General features: G+C 46.7%; 2 protein-coding genes across 3 annotated transcripts; one reads left to right on the top strand and one right to left on the bottom strand.

Annotated features, from left to right (window-relative positions):
- Positions 1 to 6,529: 6,529 nt before the first annotated feature.
- Positions 6,530 to 14,559, bottom strand: LOC117737416 (flocculation protein FLO11-like). 2 transcript variants are annotated; one of them, XM_034543371.1, is made up of 3 exons: positions 14,329 to 14,559; positions 11,522 to 11,836; positions 6,530 to 11,167 (listed from the first exon to the last, which is right to left on the bottom strand). In XM_034543371.1, the coding sequence occupies exons 2-3, from the start codon at positions 11,825 to 11,827 to the stop codon at positions 7,829 to 7,831; spliced, it is 3,645 nt and encodes a 1,214-aa protein (XP_034399262.1). In that variant the 5' UTR covers positions 11,828 to 11,836; positions 14,329 to 14,559; the 3' UTR covers positions 6,530 to 7,828. The 2 variants fall into 2 exon arrangements, with proteins under 2 accessions (XP_034399262.1, XP_034399263.1); XM_034543372.1 differs by having other exon boundaries at positions 11,522 to 11,831.
- A 1,657-nt stretch (positions 14,560 to 16,216) lies between these two features.
- On the top strand, positions 16,217 to 19,011 carry LOC117737915 (charged multivesicular body protein 1b-like). Its single transcript, XM_034544159.1, has 8 exons — positions 16,217 to 16,293; positions 16,628 to 16,725; positions 16,821 to 16,967; positions 17,810 to 17,878; positions 17,974 to 18,081; positions 18,178 to 18,221; positions 18,344 to 18,416; positions 18,961 to 19,011. The coding sequence occupies exons 1-8, from the start codon at positions 16,278 to 16,280 to the stop codon at positions 19,009 to 19,011; spliced, it is 606 nt and encodes a 201-aa protein (XP_034400050.1). The 5' UTR covers positions 16,217 to 16,277.
- Positions 19,012 to 22,500: the final 3,489 nt, after the last annotated feature.

Below are 22,500 nucleotides of genomic sequence, written 5' to 3'. Positions count from 1 at the left end.
TTTGTTTTCCCTAATTAGAACAATCTTTTGTGGCTTCAGCGCTTTATAGCTTGACTTGGCAGTAATGAGAGAGTCCAGGTGATCCTTTAAACGTTGGATTGATTGAATCTTCTTTGTGTTTTCTGTCGTCAAGGAGTCAGTCTTTTCTTTCAGGACATCATACCTTCTTTTGTAGTCTTCTTGGTTGAGCAGCTTCATGATGGCCTCTGAGTGGGTCTCGAGCAAGTCGTGGTTCTCCTCCATCAGGGCTTTTTCCTCATCCTCCAGGACAGAGGAGTTGCACCGGAAATACTCTGCGATCTCCAGCTGCTCTTTGGCAGCCTGGATCCTTTCTTTTAGGACAGTATTGTCTACTTTCAAAGTTTCTGAGTGGTTCAGTCTGGCGGAGCCTACGCTCCGCCAGAGCTTCACCTCATCAAACTTATTCTGTTGTACCTGGAGTTCCTGTTGCAGAGCCTCATTTTTAAGTTGGTCCTCTGCAATGGAAGCTTGGATTTCCAGGTTTTCTTTCTTCAGTGCTTCTCCCAGCTGGACTTGTCCTTGCAAGTCCTGGATGAGGAGTTGTAGGGTCTTGTTTTCTTCACTGAGGACGTCCTTCTCAGCCTTTACGCGGTTGACGACCGCTTTGTCCAGAGTAAACTCTTTTTTCAGTTTACCTTCCAGAATCTTAATTTTTTCTTTGAACTCCATATTATTCTGTCGTTCAAGTGCAGTGTCTAACTTGAGCTGATCATAGCTATTCAGCTTCTCCTGCCTCTCCTCACATTTCTTAAGCAGATTTTGATGGCGATTGTCCATCTCTGCTTTCTCTGCTTTCGATGTGTTGAACATGTTCTGGAACAAGTCGTGGTTTTGCGTCTTGTCCATTAACACCCTTAATTGTTTTCTAAGGTCATCACATGTATTCATTCCTGCCATCTTCTCTCTGTTATATTGTCTAGTTTTCTTATGAACTTTTGCAATTGATTCCCAACCTTCAACCACTACCTGGCTTTTGTGGATCTGCATTTGGAGAGACTTCAGCTGTGTAGAGATGTTCTCCAGAATCCCCATTTCCTTTCGCTGAGGAGTGCTCGGTCCTTGTTCCTGCATCGCGTCGTTTGCAAAGGATACTTTAAAGGCAACAAATTCTTCTTGTTTGTAAATTGCTTCGCTGTTTGCTTCGGTTGTTGTGTAAAATGCACGCTGTGATTTCAACATAAACACTGAACAGATTTGAGTCGTTATTGTGAGATAAAGAAACAAAAAGTTGAGAGAATTACGCAGAAAAGAAAGTACCTTCAGTAAGTGAGCCCTATGTATAGTTTTCTCAGAGCAGATCAAAGGCACTATGACATCCAGTGATGTCATAGAGTGATGTCATAGAGTTCCAAAAGCAGAATCTCTGACTCAGAGTCCCTGCCTCTCTGGAAAGGAACTGCATTGTGGGTAATGTAGGCATGGAAGAGAACTCTAAATCAAGACAGAGATGTGTCAAAGAAGAGATCTGTTTCTTTAAGAGAAAAGTCACAAGCAGAGAACAATTCTGTACTGTAAAAGAATATTGGGGCTGAATATCTCCAAGTTTGGTTATGAATGTAATTTTACTTTATTAAAAGCTACATTATATGGGGGCACCATGTCAATTAACTTAGCCAGGAGGAAGAGTTAATGTGTGATTATGCAATTTAAAGATGCCATAAATCATTTATTTAAATTGTGTTAAAAATAGGTTCTAAATCCAATTATAGTTTAAAATCTATCTGGATTCATCAGTAAATAATATAAATATATTTTAAATAACTAAAAATGAAAATTATTTATATTTAATAACATTTGTTCTTTGACCATTTAAAGGCGCTGAACTTTTGCAAACTCCTCCATTAGGTTTTAATTAGATCATCTTCAAATTCCAAGAATGAAAAGTTATCAAAAGCTTGAGGCTTCATGCAACGGCGTGGGTGTGGTATGGCGGCCATTTTACCTGGTTCACCATCATCTTTCAAGCTGTTGTAACTATTCTATTAATAATATATATATAAATCTATTATATTCTTATTAAAATGGTTCGTGGGCACACCACCAGAAAAAAATATGTGCAAAGTGAGATGTTTGGAGAGCAATCATTTTCAAATCACACTTGTACGTGTAGTTTTCATTAGTGAATTGTTTTTGTTTGTTTTAGAGCCAGACTGCAACGGGAAGTAATTTAATTCTTGTCGTGCCCAAATGCACTTCGACGGTCACCGTTTCTTCTTCTACTCTTGTTTTTTTTATTCTGCGTGGGTTTATTCGTGCTCTTTATTCTTCCTGTGTGTGTGTGTGTGTGTGTGTGTGTGGGTGTGTATGTGTGTGGGTGTGTGTGTGGGTGGGTGTGTGCGTGTGTGTGTGGGTGTGTTGACCAAGTAATACTACAGAAAGACAATGAAATTGCAAGCTGTAAACAAAACATATAAATAAATATATAATAAACCAAAACAGTTGTATTATTATTGTTATTGCTGTCACGGGAGAACAGGGTTAGGACCCAAGAGCAGACCACAGGAGACAGGATAAGGATAAGGAACTTTATTCCGTAAAAGATGATGAGCAATCACGACGTGAGTCCCGAGGCACAACACCGGAGGCAGGCAGAAGGGAGCAGATCCCCACACCCCTAGAGAACTGCTTACCGTCCTCGGCCCCGTCGAGCTCAGCCAGCCTCTCCCCACCCGGTCCAAGGAACTCACCACAACGGAGTTCGCTTACACTTTTTCCCTGTACCGCGACGTCATCTGCTCGGCCCTCCCCGACCGCAGGCCCGAGCTCGACAATTACTTGACCCTAATTCTCAACCTAGCCTTGCGGTTCGGCAACAACGGGTTTTACACCTATCACGTCCTGTTCGCTTCCGAGGCCGCCGGCCCGGTGCAGCAGTTCAACCAGGGCACGTACTGGAGAACTCTCGACCCAGAACTGTACCGCAGAGTCTTCGCTTCCCGCCCTTCCCTTAACTGCGAGCTCTGCGACGCTCCATCCCATCCAGCCTCCACATGCTTCCTTTCAACACCTCGGCCGCAACCCCCAGCTCCCTGTAACCAAAGCCCCACCTTCCACCGCAGCTGGCCTCCCGCAGCCCGTCCCACCGCCCCTAAACCAGCCACCCGCCAGCCGACCACCTCCCGCCCTCCCCCCAAGGACGCAGACCAGAGAGGAAGACCAACATATCTCCTCAGATCCTCAAGGAGTACGATCCAGGACCTTCTCATGGGACCTCAGATGTTGCTTCATAGAGAGCAAGTCCACAGGAGGCGCATTATAGATGTGATGAAGCTCATCGGCCAAAGAGGTTTGAGCTACAGAGGCAAGCAGGAAGAGGCAGCATGCACACTTGATGATGACACCATTGATTATGGTAACTTTTTTGGAAATGATAGTTTTACTGGGAAAGTATGACGTCTGTCTCAAGGAACACCTCACTCTCTGCATCGAAAAGAGCAAGCAGATACACCAGATACACCGGTTCAAGAGGAGGTAGAGATGCCCTTGTCATTCTGCTTACATTCAGGTGTACCTGTAAGTCCAGGTAGTTACAGAATGTGGCTGTCGGTAGTTAACGAGTGTTACCTGCTTACATTCAGGTTTACTTGAGGCAAATGAAAGGGAAGTTAGAAACTGTCTCCATTGAGCGAGAGTGAACGAGTGAATTCGAAATACAAGAAATAACTATCGACATTCAATTCAATTCAGTTTATTTTGCCCAATATCACAAATTACAAATTGGCCTCAGAGGGCTTTACAATCTTTACACATACGACATCCCTGTCCCAGGACCTCACATCGGATCAGGAAAAACTCCCCAAAAATAACCTTTGACAGGGAAAAAAGGGAAGAAACCTTCAGGAGAGCAACAGAGGAGGATCCCTCTCCCCGGATGGACAGATGCAATAGATGTCATGTGTACAGAATGAACAGAGTTACATAAACACATTACATGAATATGACAATGTATCGCTAATGCAGCGCTTATAGTTAACAAAGTAGAGTCTCAGTGACCCCCGGGCTCCATGGGCGGACAGGAGGCACGTGCCGCAGTGTTTTTTGGACTGATGCGGTCAAAGTAATGAGATAAATGTCCGGGTTGAGCCCGTAAAAGAGCATGCGGGTGGGTGGCAGTTGTGAGGTGGAACAACAGTTAAAGCAACGTGGCCCACAGGTTCAATCCCTCAAGGTCTATACCGATCCGGGCTTGGCGTGCGTCTTTAAGAGATCACCTTTAAGAGATCACCTTTAAGAGATCACCATTAAGAGATCACCTTTAAGAGATCACCCATCCATGTCCCCCGAGTCGTGACAACACACAAAAAAATGAAAAAAAAAAAAACTATTTTTTAAACATGCACATCCGCACATGCCTTCCAAATGTTGGTGTGAAGGGTGATTTAGCAAGATAAAGTAAGAGTGCATCAGTTTCAGTGGGAAGGTGGCACGGGCGTGCGTGTGTCTAATTCTGATCAGGGTTGGAGGTGTGTGTGTGTGTGTGTGTGTGTGTGGTGGGGGGCATTATACCCAAAGATGCCACTTGCCTTTGCCTTTGCCAACTGTTCTATTTCTTTAGGTTGAAATGTTTTTCCTGGCTGTTTATCATCCAGGTTGTTATCCTCTTGCACCCTCAGCTGGAAGAGGACTGAGTCATAGCAGTCAAGAAAGCAGGTGGGTGGGAGGCAAGGCACACAGTGGAGGGGGCGGGGGGTGGGGGGGATGGGTGGTGCAGGTTAAGGAGGGTGGAGAGGAGGTTGTAGTGAATGAGAAAAAAAGAAGGAAATAAAAAGAGAGATGAATAGTGAATACTACGGCTCCATTATATTACCATGGCACTCGTCAGTCTGCAATGGAGCGTCGAACCCTCATGAATGATTGTGGTTTCTATTCTGTTATAAGTCCTTTATAATATAGCTGACATCTATCTTGGCATTCAATAAACCTTACTCTCTCTCGTAAGACTTTAAAAGGGGGGCTGGTGGCTGGTGGTTATAGGGAGGGAATTCATTTGGACACCTTTTAGATAGATAGATCTCTAAACTTTATGATTTGTTTTCATTTATACTGCAGAGGCTGCGTGCTTGTTTTTCTTCTTCTTCTTTTTTTGCAGAGGCAGATGTGGAAATCTGAGATAAAAAGACTCGTAAACCTGCATGTCGAAAGTGAATCTGAGGAGATGGTCAAATAAAATCTGTCAGCTCTTCTGGGGGGCAGATGTGTGGGTGATGTTCTCTTTTTGTTGAGGGCCATTAGCAAAATCGGTGTGCATGTGCTCGTGCACGTGTGTTCTGCTCTCTCTAGCATCACTGCTGCCGTCACTGCAGCCACCTCGCAGTGACTCCCCTGTGACTGAAGGCCTGACAACCTCCCACGCTCTCCCCATAAACTCCCCTGCTCTCTCCTCGCTTCATCTAACACCCCCCCCCCCCCCCCCCCCCCCCCCCCCCCTGTGGCCGTTGCTTTACGTCTCCCCCTCTCTCCATCGATCCATCCATCCATCTCTCTCTCTTTCTCTCTCTCCCTCTCTTTATTTCATTTCACCCACCTCTTTTCTCTCTCTCCCTCTCATTGTGCTTTGTGTTATTGTTTTTAATTATCTCTCACCCCCTCATTTCAGTGTGTGGGTCTTCCCTGTCTCTCGTCATGCTCTCCGCCCACCGTGCTGCCCGTCTCTGTCTCTATGGAAACCCCCCGAGTGGACAAGAGTGTCTCGGAGGTCTGCGAGACGCTGATACGGACCTGTTAGATCACGCGCTCTCCTCCTCTCCCTGCGAGCCACACACTTCCAAGCTCGCGCGCACAAGCGCAAGCCTGCAGTATGTGTAAATAGTGTGACTGGGCGAAGTATACCTGCCATCAAACGAGATCCCCCCCCCCGTGTCCCCTTGTGCCCATGACTTAGCAGTGGCGGTGAAGTGGGAGGAGAAGATGGAGGCAATGTGGGAGTGAGGAGGGAGCCCTATTGTTTCATTACACGAGGCCTCTTCAACTACCCGGCGGAGAAGAGCACCACCTGATGCCGCCTCTGCACATATTCCCACCTGAAGCGCACACACAGTCATACACACGCGCACACACTCTCCCCCTCCCCCCCCCCCCCCCCATCCCCATCCCCATCCCCTCCCCCGTCGTTGCAGTCTCACACCTCGCCCACCACACTCCCCTCACATTCACACGTTGCCGAGGCTGCTGTGTTGCGTAGCCCGTGCGTCATTCGGGTCCAAACGCATCTGAAGGACAGTTGATTTGTGATAAGAGGCCTCGCGCAGACATCATTTCACAGCTTCGGTGGCTCTCATGGGAACCGGCGTGATTTTTGACGGTCACGCATAAGTGGATCATTGCAGAGCGCAATCATAGGGAGGATACGTGGGGGTGGGGTGGGGGGATAGTGTTGGGATTATTTTTGTCTTTAATATGTCTTTGGAAAGAATTCAATTTCTGAAGGTTTGTTGAGTTTCCCCTTTATTTTATCAAAACGTACATGAATAATACAACAAAGGACTACATTAAAGAACACATCAAAACGGGCAGCAATAACAGGGGTCAACAGCTGAACACACACCCGACCCGGGCCCACCCCATTAACACCCCCAGTGCAGCAGATAAAGACATGCCGATGATGTCTCACATTGAGGCACTTGATTTCCCTACCGAACCATCTTTGGTCAGAGTTGCTTAGATTCAAACAGGTCTGAGGAGGATTTGAACTTGTTCGTGTGTTGATTCAATGCGATCCCTTCGTTTCAGACAGAGAGATGACCTAAAGATGGTCGTAACCTGACCACCTCCAGAGTAAACGTTGGCGTTAAATAAATCAACACGAGAAGGTACAGTACTTCACATGATTACAGAAAGGACTCCACGAGGGGAAAGGAATCAAGCACGACATCTTAACACAATTGACCTGAAAACAATGCAGTGTATCCGCACACGGTATACTGTAATCAATACGCTGTACAGTCTGCTGCAAAGGCATCGTTGTTGGCGTTTTTCTGTCGGGGATAACCAGTCTGTTTAGTGTTATCTTGGAAAGTCTTGCAAAAATAGATTGATTCTTATTACATTAAAAGCCTTTGCTTTGACTTCAGGATGTGATCTATATATTTAGCTACTCATGCATTGTCTAACGTTGTGTGCGTACAGTATAGTGTTTGTTTGTGTGTGTTCTGATAAAAGCACTGTACACATTGGTAGACTTGTCCCTCAGTATTTCTTTTTTTTTTTTAAGATATCAGAATACACTCTTCAGTAAAGGATCAACAAAGTTACATTAAACAGTTTAAGAAGCATAGTAGTCACACAGTATTTGGCAGTGAGAGAACAGTCCTAATTTATCCATGCACAATATCAACCACAGGCAAGGTCCACATTCTGAACAAACCCATTAAGAACAACACAGTAAGAACATGAAAAGAGTCTACAAGAATTCAAGAACCTGAAAGTGTGATTTTCGTGTGTAGTGTGTGTGTGTGTGTGTGTGTGTGTGTGTGTGTGTCCGTGCATGTGTGTGAATGTCAACAGCACAGCTGGTTTCCCGTGGAGACCAAAGGGCTATGACTCATGCAGTGCATAAAGCATTTTCTGGAATTTTAACATAATCGGAAGAATTATTATTTTCCCACAAAGCCCAGATAATTACATATAATCATATTAGAACCTTACAGAGTACTCAGGGAGTTTACTGTAAAAACCCACTCAATCCCACCCCCATAGGTCTATTATAGACCAAACAGTTTATCCCTGGATTATATTTCCATTCACCACCTCTCTCTTTCCTCGTGAAAAGCACCTTCCCTCCGTTTTGATTGTGTGTTTTGCGTGTGTTTCAGACCAGTCCAGTCTGTGTGTGCAGGTGTAAGGGGTACGGCTGGTAAAGCAGAGTGGATCCCCCTTGGGGGATGTAGTAGCTGCAGTAGCTGGGTTCTGGTAAATAGGGAGCATTGTGATCAGCCAGGTACGGCGCGGGCTGGTAGAAGCACGTCACATGGTCTGTGTTGGGGATAATGTTCTGCTCTCCTAGAACCTTCAGCGCCAGCACCGTGATCATGTTCAGGGTCTGACGCCGCTCATGTCCCATCAGACACACGGTGCTGTCGTCGACCACGCGGCGCAGCGTCATCAGGAACTGGTACTTGCTTCTCTCCTCGCCGATAAAGTGGTTCTTCAAGTAGGACAGGATCTTCCTCTGCTGCTCCTGCACGTCGGGGAAATCGATGAAAAAGCGCGAGCACATGTAGCGCTCCAGTGTCTTTATCTGAGTCTCGCTGGCTGGTCGGTAGTCCCTGACCAACAGGTTGCTGTATTTCAGCAAGCCCCCACCTCGGATCTCCTCGGGGTTCCTGGTGGCGATTAGGTGGTAGCGCAGGTGGTCCATGGCTGCCTCAAAGTCACCGTACATGCTCTCTGCCAGGACCTCGACAGCAGCGACTGAGCGAGAAGCCTGGGGAGCAATGCTCTGTTCAGGCATGACCGCGGCCACCTTAGGGGCCTCTTTGTTCTCAAACACAGAGCTGGATGCCTCGTCGGCTTTTGGAGGGGTCGATTCACCCGGGCCTTCGGGCTGAGAGTGAGGCAGGACGTGTGTGGTGGAGCTCGGGATTGTGATTGGGAACGAGACGGGCTCCACAACCTGAGGCAACAACGAGATATGAGCTTGCTCCTTCTTATCCTCCGACTGTAGGTGAGGAGCTCCTGGCTGAGGGGAGGACTCTTTAATCTGTTTCTCGGTGCCTATTTTCACTATCAAAGGCTCCATGTCTGAAGATACCTGAGGTACAAGGTCCTCTGACTCCACCGGCGGAGTGAGGCAGAGGAGAGGAGGACTGAGGCACAGGGAAGGGGGGCTAAGACAGAGTGGAGGAGGGCTGAGGCTAAGCATAGGAGGGGTGAGGTAAGGAGGTGAGCTGAGGCAGGATGAGGTGGGGCTGAAACTCAGGAGTGGAGAGCTAACGCTGGTAGCAGGGCTGTCGGTGTTCAGCAGCAGGGATGAGAGGCAGTGAGAGGGAGGGGTCAGACATGGGGGAGGGCTGATGCTGGGGGGCGAGGGAGTGAAGCAGGGAGGAGAAACACTCAGCACAGGAGGTGTGAGACAGGAAACAGGGGTGCTCGCACGGTGGGGAGAGGAGGGTGAACTAAGCGTGGTCTCTTGTGGGCTGTCGTTTGGCGGATTCAAGGCCACCGGTTTGCTCCCTGGTTCCCTGTTCTCCTCTTCGTCACTGAGCTCACCATCTGAGGCATGTGCAGGTGCCAGGGTGTCTGAGCCGGACGCATCGGTGTGTGAAGCTAATGCGTCCGCCGAGTCAAGAGGTTCTGATTGTTTGGGTGCAGGGTCGGTTTCACTCTGGGTGGCCTGGCTTTGCTCATCACAAGCCACATGTGTAGACGCCGTCTCTTCTGAGCTCTGAAGACTTGTCTCACACCAACTCTCCGTGATCAGCTGAGGGAACGAGGGCTCTTGAGATAGAGCCGACACGGAAACCACAGCAGAGGTGGAGATTATATCAGAGGCTGGATCAGGAGCTGAGGTGAGGTCTAGGTTACAGGATGGGGTGGGTTCAGACCCGGGGTTTGTGTTAGTAGAGATACTGGTCGTTGGGGTAGTTGTAGGGTCTGAACTGGGAGCGGTTGGCTTTGGGTTGAAATCTATCTCCGGTTCGGGGCTGGGGCAGGGGTTTGGATCTAGGACGGATTCGCTTTCAGAGACTGGACTGGCATTGGAGCTGGTCTTTCTACACATCCTCCGAGGGGGTTTGGGAGAGGAGTGTTTGAGCACCACCATGTGAGATAATCTCTCTGAGGCCTTACAAGAGGTCTTTTTTCCATGTAAAATATCCTGAGCATCTGAAGAGCTGACGGCGTCAAGTGGGTTCGGGGTTTCATCTGCATATAATGTGCAGTGAGTCTCCAGTGTATCTTGTGTGCCAGCGGGCTCCGTGTTGTGAAGTGTAAGCGACATCGAAGAGGTGGAGCAGGAACAATGGACACCCTGTGTGTCTTCTAGGTTTTTTGCTGCCGATGCTAAAATCTCTTCTGTCATCTCACTTCTTTCTGTCTCAGTTTTTCTGTCTGCTTGCTCGCCGATGTCTGTTTCTACTTCTCTTTCATCTGCCAACTGTGTCTCCGTCTTTGCATGTGAAGATGTGCTCGAGTCTGCAGCCGTCACATGTTGTGTTTCATCTTCCTCGTCACTGCTCTGATCCTCACTGCTGGAGGAGTCTGCACTGTGACATTCTTCTGGCAGGTTCAGAGACTCCGCCTGGGTTTTGTTTGAGGTTTCTGGCGGTTCGGACTGCCCCGTCTGCTCTGTGAGTACTTTCTGTTCATCGGGGGGTTTTGTGTGGTTGGATTGTTCTTCCTTGACAGACAGCGATTTGGGATCTGAATGTGCTGCCTGTTGGTCATCGCAGGGCTGGGTTTGCTCTGACTGTTCTACCTTTGGTGAGCATTCGGTCTCATCCGAGAGCTCCGGCTCGTGTCTGAGCTCAATCTGACTCGGTGGTTCAGCTTCCTCAGAGGTTTGTGTCTTTTGTGACAAAAGGTTTGGAGATGTCTGGTCAGAGAAGTCTGTCTCACTCAAGGTTTCTTTGTGTTCTGACGCTTCTTTCAGCTGCACAGGTGCTTTCACCTGGTTGTCCTTTTCAACTTCGGAGAGTTTTGTCTGGTTTGAATGTTCAGTTTCTTGTGAGAGTTCTGTCTGGGACTCCTTTTCGTGGACCTCATCTCTCTGTTGTGTCTGGCTGATATGTGCCCCCTTGTTGGACAAGTCTCTACCAGAGGCCTTCTCTGGTTCTGGAGCGTTGGCCTGTTTGAGCAGAGAGGGAGAGTCTTTATTCTGATTCTCTGCGGGCTGGCCCTTAAGATCGACAGTGTTGTGTTTGTGCTGGGACTCCTGCTGCATGTAGGACTCGAGGAGACGATCCAGAATAATCTGGAAGGAGTCAACGCTGAACTCAAACTGCCGCCTCAGCGTGCTCACAAATTTGAGTTCCAGGTTTTTACCACTGTTGTTTGAGAGGGAGATGAGGCTCCAGCGGTCGTGCTCATTGAAGACTTTGACCATTTTCTGGACGTAGGCCTCCTTCATTGTGGCACTGCTGATCCGCTCCCTGTTGACCCCAGCAGGTAGGCAGTCCAGCAAGCAGCCCAGCACTGACTCCTTGATCACCTGCGAGGAGGAAAGGTCAACAAGATAACAGCTACAACTAATGACTGCAAGCTGAGTGCAATTTATCCTCGTATCAATGAACTGTTTCTGTATAATGCAGCTAAAGAATATTGAAGCCAGTACAATTGATTCATCCTAATGGTATAATGTTCTACAATTTACATTTTGATTATGATTGCAATAACATCATTTTTTTAAAAAGCAACACCAAAAAACATTACTGCAACTCCCTAGAAGTAGGAGAGATTCCATGTTGTGCTCAACAGCAGAATAACTGAATTGCTCTCCTCTTATTACATTACATACTCTTATTACTGCTTCATTTGTCCTAACCAAGCAGCACAGTGATCATACCTGGAACTCCTCCTGACTGGGCAACTCCACTCCAAAGATGATGTCCAGGTCCTTGTAGCTCGTTCCGTTGTCTCGCACCAGGACGTGGCTGGCTGTGGAGCCGTTCAGACGGACATCTCTCACTGCGATTCCCTGCTGCTGCAGCCTGGTCCGCACGGCTATGATGATGTCTCGCGGACGCAGCTCCAACGTGGGGAAGTTCCCGCGGCCGTGGATTGGAACCGCCTCTGATAAAACCTGGTGGAGGATCTCCACCTGCTCAGCGTTCAGACTGTGGAACCGCTGATTGGATTTAGTTTCAGACATGCTGCTGCCCTAGAGGGAAGGAGGGAGAACAACAATGAGAGTTTATTACAACTGGGCTATGTGTTTAACTCTCTCGCTCTCTCTGTCGCTCTCACTCACACACACACACACACACACACACACACTTAGCACTTAGCACTCTCTCACACTCATATGCACACTCTCTGCCAGTCTGCTGTGTGTGCAAGTCACAGCTTGGCTGACAGCTTTTCCACAATGCTAATGTAACTGCTGTGTTGACAAAGTGACACATGGAGCGATGCATGTAGAAGTGCTTTGCATAAAGAGTCTTCAACTCAACCAGATCACAACAAATTAAGTGGACGACTTTGATTGGAATCGGAAACACTTTCTATGGTTTACCATCCAAGACTTATATCACTTAGTCCCTTTGTTTGCGCTCCATCGCAGTCAGGTCTGATTCGATTCTTTTAAAAACACACATGGAATAACAAAACAATAACAACAAATTTAATTATGATTATAATAACAATAATAGTGTATTTTGCTAATACGCTAACACAATGCTAATAATTAAAATAATGACTTGTATCGTAAATCTTTGTTTATTGATTGTTTCCACCAGAGGAGCAAGGGTTAAGCTGAATGAGTCATCACCGGCAGACTGCATTAATCACACCAACGTCACTAATTAAAGACACACATCTGTTTTTGTGGTGTGTGCAGCACATGATTTGTATGCAATATACAAACAAAGACCCAAGCACACATTTGCTTGAGTGCGTGCGGGCGTTTGTATAACACCTTTGTAAACTGTAACACAAATTGGAACAAAGTGGGATTTAATATCAGGCAATGATGTTTGTTTGGCGTTCACATGTGCAATCATCCCGGCAGTTACGCACGCAGCCTTTCGCCATCCAGACTCCATCAATCAATCTCCCACAAACTGGACATATTTTACAATAAGCCAAACAACATGTGCCTAACCAAGTCTCTGTTCTATGATTGAGTGTGTGTTTGTGGGGCGCATGTAAAAGTGTTTGAGGGAGCCAGTACCCATTATGGTCTATTGTTTGCTTTAATCAATAGATGTCAGTCAGTGTTGCAGCTGAACGCTGCTGATTGCTATGATTTGTCAATACCAGCAGGGTAAACATTGGGAATCTAATGAGCAGTAATGGGATGCTTTCTGGTAGCAGTTTGTCAGACAACAAAGAGCTATACTCTGTAATAACCACACACTATCTATTACAGGGAGTGATTTAAAAAAAAGAGTCTAATCCACGTTGTATCACAAATCAACAACTACTGAAGAGCAGCACTTTACTCCGTAGCATCTGTAAAGCTGCAAAAGGCAACCTCTCTGTTCACGGGGGTAAAAAAGAACTGAGTGTGCTCACCAGAAGACAAAGAAGTTGAGTCTGAGAACACGAAGCTCCTCCAGATCTGTTGCGGATGAGACGTCTCTCAGTGCCACACTTTGACGAGGTGAACTTTAAGTTGCAAAAAGCAGTACATCACACATCCAGAGCCCATAAACACAGTCCGAGGTGTTGACACATGGTCGTATGGAACAATGTGCTGAGGAGGCACAGAGACACTGCGGGACTGTTTTCCAGCTAGTCCCTGTACCCCCCCCCCCCTCCCCCCTCCCCTTTCCCACTCTTCTGCAAACTTGCAGCTTGAGTGACTCATCCAGGCGTATCGGCTCAGCTCGCACATAATCTATGGCCACTGAAAACACAGCACATATGGCTACGGAGGGTCTTATATGCGCCGGACAGAATCTAAAACAAACACAAACAAATGTGCTCTGTAAAGTTAGGTTTCTGTCTCTTGTGTATAACATCTTTAAGTATGCAGGGATAGCCTGTCCTGTGTCAAGAAAACTCCAGATCAAGCCAGAATAGCCCTGTGTGTCCCGGACTTTTTGTTATTTATTGATTATTATTATACAGTGATATTGTGCTATATATATATATATTCATTGTATTTCTCTCTCTCTCTCTCTCTCTCTCTCTCTCTCTCTCTCTCTCTTCCATTCACTTAAAAAGTAATGATCCCACAATAGAAGGCAACAACTCAATGTTTGTTGTGCTGCCCTATTGCAATGTTTGCTGACCAGAAATGTTGTTTCAAATATGTATGAGTCTATAGTTCTGTGTGTCCCAACAGAGCTGGTATAAAAAAACATAATGGAAGTTGTTTCCCCATAAAATAACCACCAACTGGAGGCTGTAGTCGTGTGTTTGTCAGCCTGCTGCCTTAAAAACTGTACTGGAACCGACCCAGAGCCCTACTGGTCTTCACTATAATCACCTAATCACGCTCTTACTCACTCCTCAGATACCAGATGAGGGCAATTAACCGCAATTAAGTGCCTGGAGGACTAAAGGGCAGATGCACTTGTGAGAGCCATGGGATTAAACACACATTAAACACCGGCGTGTGCACTCCGTGCAGCCACACACGCGCGCGCGCACACACACACACACACGCGCAGGTCACAGTAACTTTGCAGGGCCGAGGGTTCTTACCTGTTGCTGTGGCGTTGGAGGCAGCGACCGGCTACCGGCTTGGCGGCGGACCTAAACCGTGGGTTTCCACCGAGCGTCAGGTCCGGAGCGTGTCTGTTGAACGTGGGTCTGCTTGTCTCTTGAAGTCCCGACACACTCCGGTTAGACTCGGTGCTGATGCGGCTCTGTCACTTTATAAGGCACGCGGGGCTAGAATCTGTGCGCGAGTTCATCCGGGCGCTGTCCAGGAGCTCGCGTGGTGCTGAAATGAAGACTGAAATGAGTCCTCGCGCTCTTGTTTTCTCCTCCGGCCGCCCGCAGCGTAACGCAGTTTCCATAGCGACCTGCCGTCATTCAGTCATGACTGGGGAGTGTGTGTGTGTGTGTGTGTGTGTGTGTGTGTGTGTGTGTGTGTGTGTGTGTATGTGTGTACATACACAAGTACAACCATTAGGCTATGGGGAAGTTGTGTGCTGTGGGGTTAACAGGTGTATTATAACTCGAATGTGTGTGCATTTCGGAGTGAGTTAACTTTTAGTTAAAGAAGGGGTCGACAAATGGACAAGTTTCACATCGAATGTCACAACATGGCCGCGCTGGGGTTGAGGGCCAGGACTTCTGGGTTTGTGTTGAGTAGCGAGCTCGAGCCTCGGGGAGACCACCTCGGGGGATGTGCGCGTGCAGGCTGTTTTTGGGGAGCATTTCCGAAAACCCTTCTTATTCACTCTCGCTCACGCACACATTATATCTGGCGCCCGGTCCACACGCACAGAGTATCAACAGCACAGTATGAGTCATCCGTGATGCTCCCTCCCCCTGACCCAGCCGTTAATCCCCCCCCCCCCCTTCCTCCAGCCCCCTTCGGCTGGCCGGTGCACGTACACACCGGAACCTTCTCTCTGGGCAACCGATAATCCCTTTCCCCCTCATGCTGCATTTTCTTGCGGTCTGTTTCATCTCTTCAACAACAACTCGCCTAATCCCCCCCTCCCCCATGTCCCCGTGTGTGTTCCCGTCAGCCCCCGGGCCGGTCCAAACGGTTCTCCCCATGCAGAGATCTACGAAAACAAGTAGCTAGAGAGATGTCACAACCACGTGAATGCCTCGTGAGTAAAGTGAACATACACGTGATTAAACGCGTTAGGACGCACAGCGAGTGGCTCCGTAGAAAATGTCAATCTACTCCCTAACCCAAAAAAGAAGAAGCCCGAATTGCGTCACTAGACGTGTACCACAACCTACCGATACCGGGTACAAACTATTTTTAGCCAGGATGGAACTTGTCTGCTTTGGACACGCGCGCCCGTCCACCGCTCACACGGCCGTGACGTAGGAGGCGCGAGAACGCCGTGCGAAATCGTGACCGCGTGACGACGGTGAAAGCAGACCGTGGCGATTGTGTTCAAAGACGAAGATACACTAAGATGGTTCACGTATTGCGGTCGAGCCACACGTCCAGCCGTCGTTACCTGTCGTCATATCGCATATGGACCTGTCTGTTTAATATTGTGTCGCGTATCTATAATAAAATGTAGGCATATAACACAAAACAGATACATATATGAAGGAATATTTGTGAATAGTTAGCGATACTTTAACATCATGGGCTGCGCATGCGTCACATTGGAACCCCCCCCCCCCCCCCCCCCCTCCAACACACACAGTTAATTTTAAAACGTTGAATGAGCGGTACACAAAAGTGTTTTTAACCTTAATACATAACAAAAGCCTTAGCGAAGGAAAACATGTCGCAATAATTGCGAGGCAGTAGTTTTTATGTCAAGACAAATGCGATAACGTTACTGCCTGCAGAACTGATGTGAACAAATGCGGAAGTACGCACAGGTGAAGCCTCTCGCCTCGCCACAGTGGCGAAGATACGATAGCTTGAAGAAAAAAAATCAAAAACAAACTATTCTGGGTAATAATCTGTGCATAACCAGAGTGTTTGTCTCAGAGAGAGCTGCACCATGTCGAACATGGAGAGTATCCTTTCCTGTGTGGTCTAAGGTGCATCACGTTAGATGGACAGCTGCCTCGCAGTAACGGTAGCTAGCCGAATGGAAGAGGGCTTTGACGGATAATCTTGTTATTGCATAGCTTGCAACTTCTGCCCAGTCATTCAATGATGGAGGAACACTGTGGTGTGCCAATTCCATGACTCTTTGGTTACATTTTCAGTTGTTTAGAAAAAACAGTTGCTTGCATTGATTTGGGTTGAATTGGCTCAATATCCTGAAGTGATTTACTTCATCAAGTGTTCTTATAATTCAAGTGTATGAATCATTACTAAAATAAACCTCCGTGACAAGCCATACAGAACACCTGTTCAACCTCAAGTTGGCTGCAAAGGAGCTTCAACGCAACTCCAAGAAATGTGACAAAGACGAAAGGGCCGAAAAGGCCAAAGTTAAGCAGGTTGGCTTATGAAGTTGTGCATTTATTAGAGACTCGTTGCAGCTATACTCTGTGTTAAGTCAGTGTATGCTCTCCGGTCTCCTTTTGCGTCTCAGGCTATCCAGAAGGGCAATTTGGAGGCAGCCAAGATCCACGCAGAGAATGCCATCCGTCAGAAGCATCAGTCCATTAACCTCTTGAGGATGAGTGCACGTGTGGATGCCGTGGCTTCCAGGGTCCAGACCACTGTCACTATGAACCAGGTCAGGCTTGCAGGGTTGCGTAGCACAGCAGGTAAATGACAACAAAGTGAAAAACACGCCCTACCTATTTACTGCTGTCACACATCCTTTTTTTTTTTTAGGTAGTCAGGTAGTTGGCAGAAAATTGAATGTAGGGGAAATGTGCAGAGGTGTTTTACTGTCTGCTGTAGTGAACAATGTTCCATCATGTAGGTCTCCATTAAGGTGGTTGTATTTTACATTCTTATGTCGTCAACATCGTTACTTCTTTTTCATAACGTATGAGAACGACATCTTATTTCAGGAGGCAAAGAGCCCATACGCCCAGGGGATGATTAAAAAGAAAAGACTATAGCAGACATGCAAACAAAAATCCAACAATTACACAATGTCATTAGATGTGCTTCAGACTTTAGGCTATTAGCTTCCTGCTCTTATGAGAGCCTCTTTACAAGAATCTCATTCATGTTCACTATACGACAGGCATAATTTCATAGAATAGAAATTAATAGCGTCTATGTGAGATGAAAAAACCCTCTCTGTGTAACACCGCCGCCTGTCTAAGAAGGCGGGCACACAATAGCACTGATAATAATCCCTTCTACCATAATTTGATCAACTGTTGGAAAATTAGTTTTGAGAAGATTTGTCCTCTTTGAGATATTAGAGATGCTATTAGGAGGAGAGGTAGTCATGACGAGGTATCTGGTTGAAAAGGTGAAAGTGACACCTAGTGGAAACACAAGGGCACAGCATGTCAAGCTGAGCCCTGTCAACAGCTTCTCCCAGTCTGTCAACTACCAGATTATCTTTTTTTAGACTTAATTTGATTTGATTGGTGTGTTGCTTTTGTTTTTTCTCAGGTTTCTAAATCCATGTCTGGAGTGGTCAAATCAATGGATGCCACACTGAAAAGTATGAACTTGGAGAAGGTACAAGAATTGACTTGCATACGTGAGCGCAGACGGACGCGAACAAAGTGAAACCGAACGTGTTGATTTGAGAGTTCCTCTCTCCCTCTGCACAGATCTCTGCGTTAATGGACACGTTTGAGAACCAGTTTGAAACTCTTGACGTGCAGACGGCTCAGATGGAGGACACGATGGGCAATGCCACTACTCTGACGACGCCTCAGGTGAGGGCCGCCGTCCTCTCACATAGCAGGGAACACACACACACACACACACACACACACACACACTCACGTCGTTGTTGTTTGCTTGGCCCCTAGACGGAAGTGGGCACGCTGTTGCATGAGATGGCCGACAAAGTGGGGTGAGTACACCTGCAAACAGTTTGAAAAACTAAAATGAGCCATAACATTGATGGGGGAGAAACATATTTGCAGGGAATTAGACAAACAAAAACTAATTACATTTTTAACTGTAATCCTCTAGGTTGGATCTTAACCTGGAGCTTCATGCAGGCCAGATGTCCTCACTGGCTTCATCTGTGGCTTCGACAGAGCAGGTAACACGTCCACTCTTATCATTACGCTCTCGCTAGTTTTAAATAAAGAATTCACACATCATCTTTATTGTCTTAATGTTCCACATGAACTATTCTCACTGAAATCTAGATTTAAAGTCACACCCCACTGAAGCGCTCGCCTCCTACGATTGGTTAGGTGGCTCGAAAACATTAGTTTCTTCGGATCATCGTCTGTGGCCAGCTTGAAATATATATATATATATATATATATAACTGTTAACCTCTCTAGGACCTCTCAGAGAGTCATAGTGCGACATAGTGATCACACACCATCGACAGAGGAAACGTGGACTGCGTGGCAGGAAGTGTTTGAGTGGTCCTTCAAGATGTTTTGATACGTTTTCCATTACAACGACTCGCCACTGGACTTCAGTTGTAATCAACACAAAATCAAGCTGGCCACGTGCGCTGTTTGTGGAGGACATAACTTGCACACTTCTCATTTCAAGCCTCAACAAGGTTGAGTGATACTCTAAAGCAGCCCCCCCCCAATCACTGTTTTCACCTGTTTGGTTGTCAACAGGATGAGCTCTCCCAGAGGCTGTCCAGACTGCGGGACCACGTGTCACAGTGACGTTGGAGAAAAACAACAAGGTCGCTGAGGAGGGAGGAGAGTGGAGAGAGGAGAGAGGAGAGGGGCAGTGAACGAGTGGAGAATAAACAACAACAGAAAAGGTGCCATGTGCCCGGAAGCTCCGAGCTCCAGGTTTGTTCTGTCGAGAGCAGTAAAGGAAGCTGTGTGAGCAGCAGAAAGAGGAGACCGAGAGGAGCATCACACGCTGTCTTCCTGCCATAACAACGTTCATTTGCACATTTATATCTGACACGTATTCTGATCATGATTAGCTCAGCAATGGGACACTACTGTCCTGGCATGTTTCCTTATTTTAAGGTGGCACACGTTGGATCTGAATGGGATTTCTTTTGTTGGTGTGCAAATTGTTGAGGAAAAAAACTCACTACTTAATAGCTAATACGCCATTCCAAAGCTGTTAAACACTGTATATGAAATGCAAAGAGCAATCAATATCTATTATTTATTCACTTTACCGACTGATTGCCACAGGAGCACGCTCGTGTTGTGACTGCTGTGTGCTACCTGACGGAGGATGTGGGGGCCTCCTGTGTTGTTCTTTGACGGTTTGTGTTTTGGTTTTTTCGACGCTGAAACTCAAATTTATTTATTTTGTATGGTGGGAATTATTGTCCTTGTTCCTCCTTATTAAAGGACGCTGGAATATGCTTTGGTCATTTCCATGGAGCGGTAAACGGCTCTTTGTATGCAAAGACGGGGGAGCCATTAAAAGAGTTTTCAACACGTTTTACTTGTCCTGTTTTTTTTTGTTGTCAGTTGATAGCCGGGTTCTGGGCAAATGATGCATCCCAGCATGCCTCTCTTTCCCTCCTTTTCCATCTCACTACCCCTCCTCTTTTTTTTCCATCCAACAGGGAACAGATGAGAGGTCAAAGGTGTCACCTGTAGAGGAAGCGGCCCTCTGCCGCTCGCATGCCAGTGCCTCATTACACACAGACACACACACGCACGCACACACACACACACGTGCACACACAGTTCAGCACATCCCAGGGGGGGAGGCGTGACTCAGCTGGGAGCCATTACAGGTACTGTCCAAGCGCACGCACGCACACACATACACACACACACACACATACACACACACACACATATATCTACACGTGAACAGCCGCGTAGCTGACGTGAGTCCTCCGGAGAGACACTCAGCCACCTCTGACCCCTTTTTGTGTCCTTCCTAATCATCATCAGCACACACTTAACTGCATTCACAATCATCATCAGTGCCCCCAGACTGACACAAGTCTCCATTACGCACATGCTTCTTCATCACGTCCTCAGTTGCTGGGAGTTATCCGAGAAACACTGACCCCAGGTGATCCAACGGCTGTCAGTCATTTCTGCCAGGAGTTGGATCGCCTGAAATTAAAATTCCATGTCCCTCTGCTTCCAGAGCCACACAATATTAAGTTTGGTTTCAAATCTATTTTTAACCTATGAGTATGATTAAATCCGAGAGAGACGGTTGGGGCCTATTTTATCTCTATCGCTGTGTTTTGCAGAGATGCTTCCTCCATGTGCTGGAGCGTGCACTGTTCTTGGGGACATCTGTATATATATATATATATATATACAAACACAGATGTATATATATATATGTGTGTGTGTGTGTGTGTGTGCAAGTGGCTTTCCTCCAGTGCCGTCAACACCTCCTGGTCTGTGTTCCTAGAGGAGTGCTACTTGCTGACAGGCAGGGATCCGGTCGGCCGGTGGTCCCGTCCCTCTGCCCGATCTGTCTGCTTCTGCATGACGGGGGAAGAGCTGCTCACACACACACACACACACACTTACACACACACACACACGCTGGCTCAGTGAAAAAGCTCTAATTGCAAAAAGGGGGATTGGTCAGGCGACTACATGATCCACACACAGGAAATGAAACGGTACGCCCAGACAGTTAATCATGAGCCAGGACAAAATATATGTTGAGGCCGAGGTTTGTTTCTTGAAAAAAAGAACGGAATATCCGTTTTACAAGTCTGTAATTTCTGAATCATTTCCAGGTTTTCTAGAAACAACTATGTGATGGTTGAAGTAGAGACAGTTCACCAGGAACACTTTTCTTGATTTATTTCAATGAATTGATCATTTATGTGTCTGGCCAGACACACAATTAAACATGCAGTTAATAAAAAGTCAAGCTCCCGATAATAAATGCATAATGAATGAAGCTAGTGTTTCGAGCTGAAACAATATTAGTGGGCTGACAGAAAATTAATAATTGAGTAATCGTTTCTGAAAAACTTTCAAGCAAAGAATTCAGTAAAACTTATTCCGTTTCCAGCTTCTCACATGAGATGATTCGTTGCTTTTATTTGTCATATATAACTGAATCTAAGCAATAACATGCAGATTTATTGAAAGTGAAACTAATTGTCCCTGTAATCTTTTACCAAATTAGTTAATTCCAGTAAACTTTTTGCTAATTGCTTACCGCCAAAATACCCCAGTATATAACATCCTTATGTGTCAAATATCTTGCAGCTGCATATTTATGGTATATTATAGCTTCAAATGTGTGTTATTCTAAATTCAAATTAAACACACATGTATCGTACATAGTATGACTCGAAGGAATACTGTGTATATGGCAATTTATTCTTTGTGGAATACCTTTTAGAGTCGTTTTATTCTCACGATTCAACACGTTTTTTGTGTCGACAGTGAAGAAGCTCTCTGTTTGAAAGAGAGAGGACTCATAGAACGTGGTAGCACAGGCTCTTTTACTCACTTGGTCTTCTCTTCTCCTCCTCGGTCTCCCATTTGAAATATTCAATTACGATGCATGAAGGGTCAGGTCAAACACAGGAAGCCGAGCTGATTGGTTCTACTCGTATATCGACGGGCATGTGTGACCAATCGCTGCTGCCCAGGGCTTTCCCCAGTTTCCATCTGCAGCGGAGTGTATGTCTAATCGCTGCTGCCCAAGGCTTTCCCCAGTTTCCACTCACCTCTTGACCATTGCTTCCTGTTAGATGTGTTAACGCTGCTTTTAATCAGTTTTACTATCTCCCTGCACGCTCACACACGCTCACACGCACACACACACACACACACACACACACACACACACACACACACACACACACTCAGGGCGACACAGTTGGCCCTGTCCATCCCTGCTCTCCGCTTCATTAAGATTTAACCAATCTCCTGCTCACACCCGCACAACCTCTGTCACACGAACACACACCTGATCCTGGCGGCCCTCTGCTTGACCCTCACCTCACCCTGTCACCCGCCCTGATATCTCTTACAGTCAAACAAGCCGTGAACATGGACATGCAGCCTCGTCTCTTGCTCTTTATTGAGGCCGTCAGCGAGCTTCTTGTGGGGACTATGTGCCCCCCTTTATTATTACATTACGTTGCATCCCCTGGGAAAGAAATGAGAGTTTCTCTTTTACTATGTACTTCAGAACTGTAAAAAAAAAACGTCATGCCTTCTGGTCTTTTCTTGGTTTGG

The sequence above is a fragment of the Cyclopterus lumpus genome, chromosome 10 (genome assembly GCF_009769545.1).
Source record: "Cyclopterus lumpus isolate fCycLum1 chromosome 10, fCycLum1.pri, whole genome shotgun sequence".
NCBI classification, from domain to species: Eukaryota; Metazoa; Chordata; class Actinopteri; order Perciformes; family Cyclopteridae; genus Cyclopterus; species Cyclopterus lumpus.
Note: the sequence above shows the minus strand (reverse complement) of the source record. Positions and strands in the feature narration are given on the sequence as shown.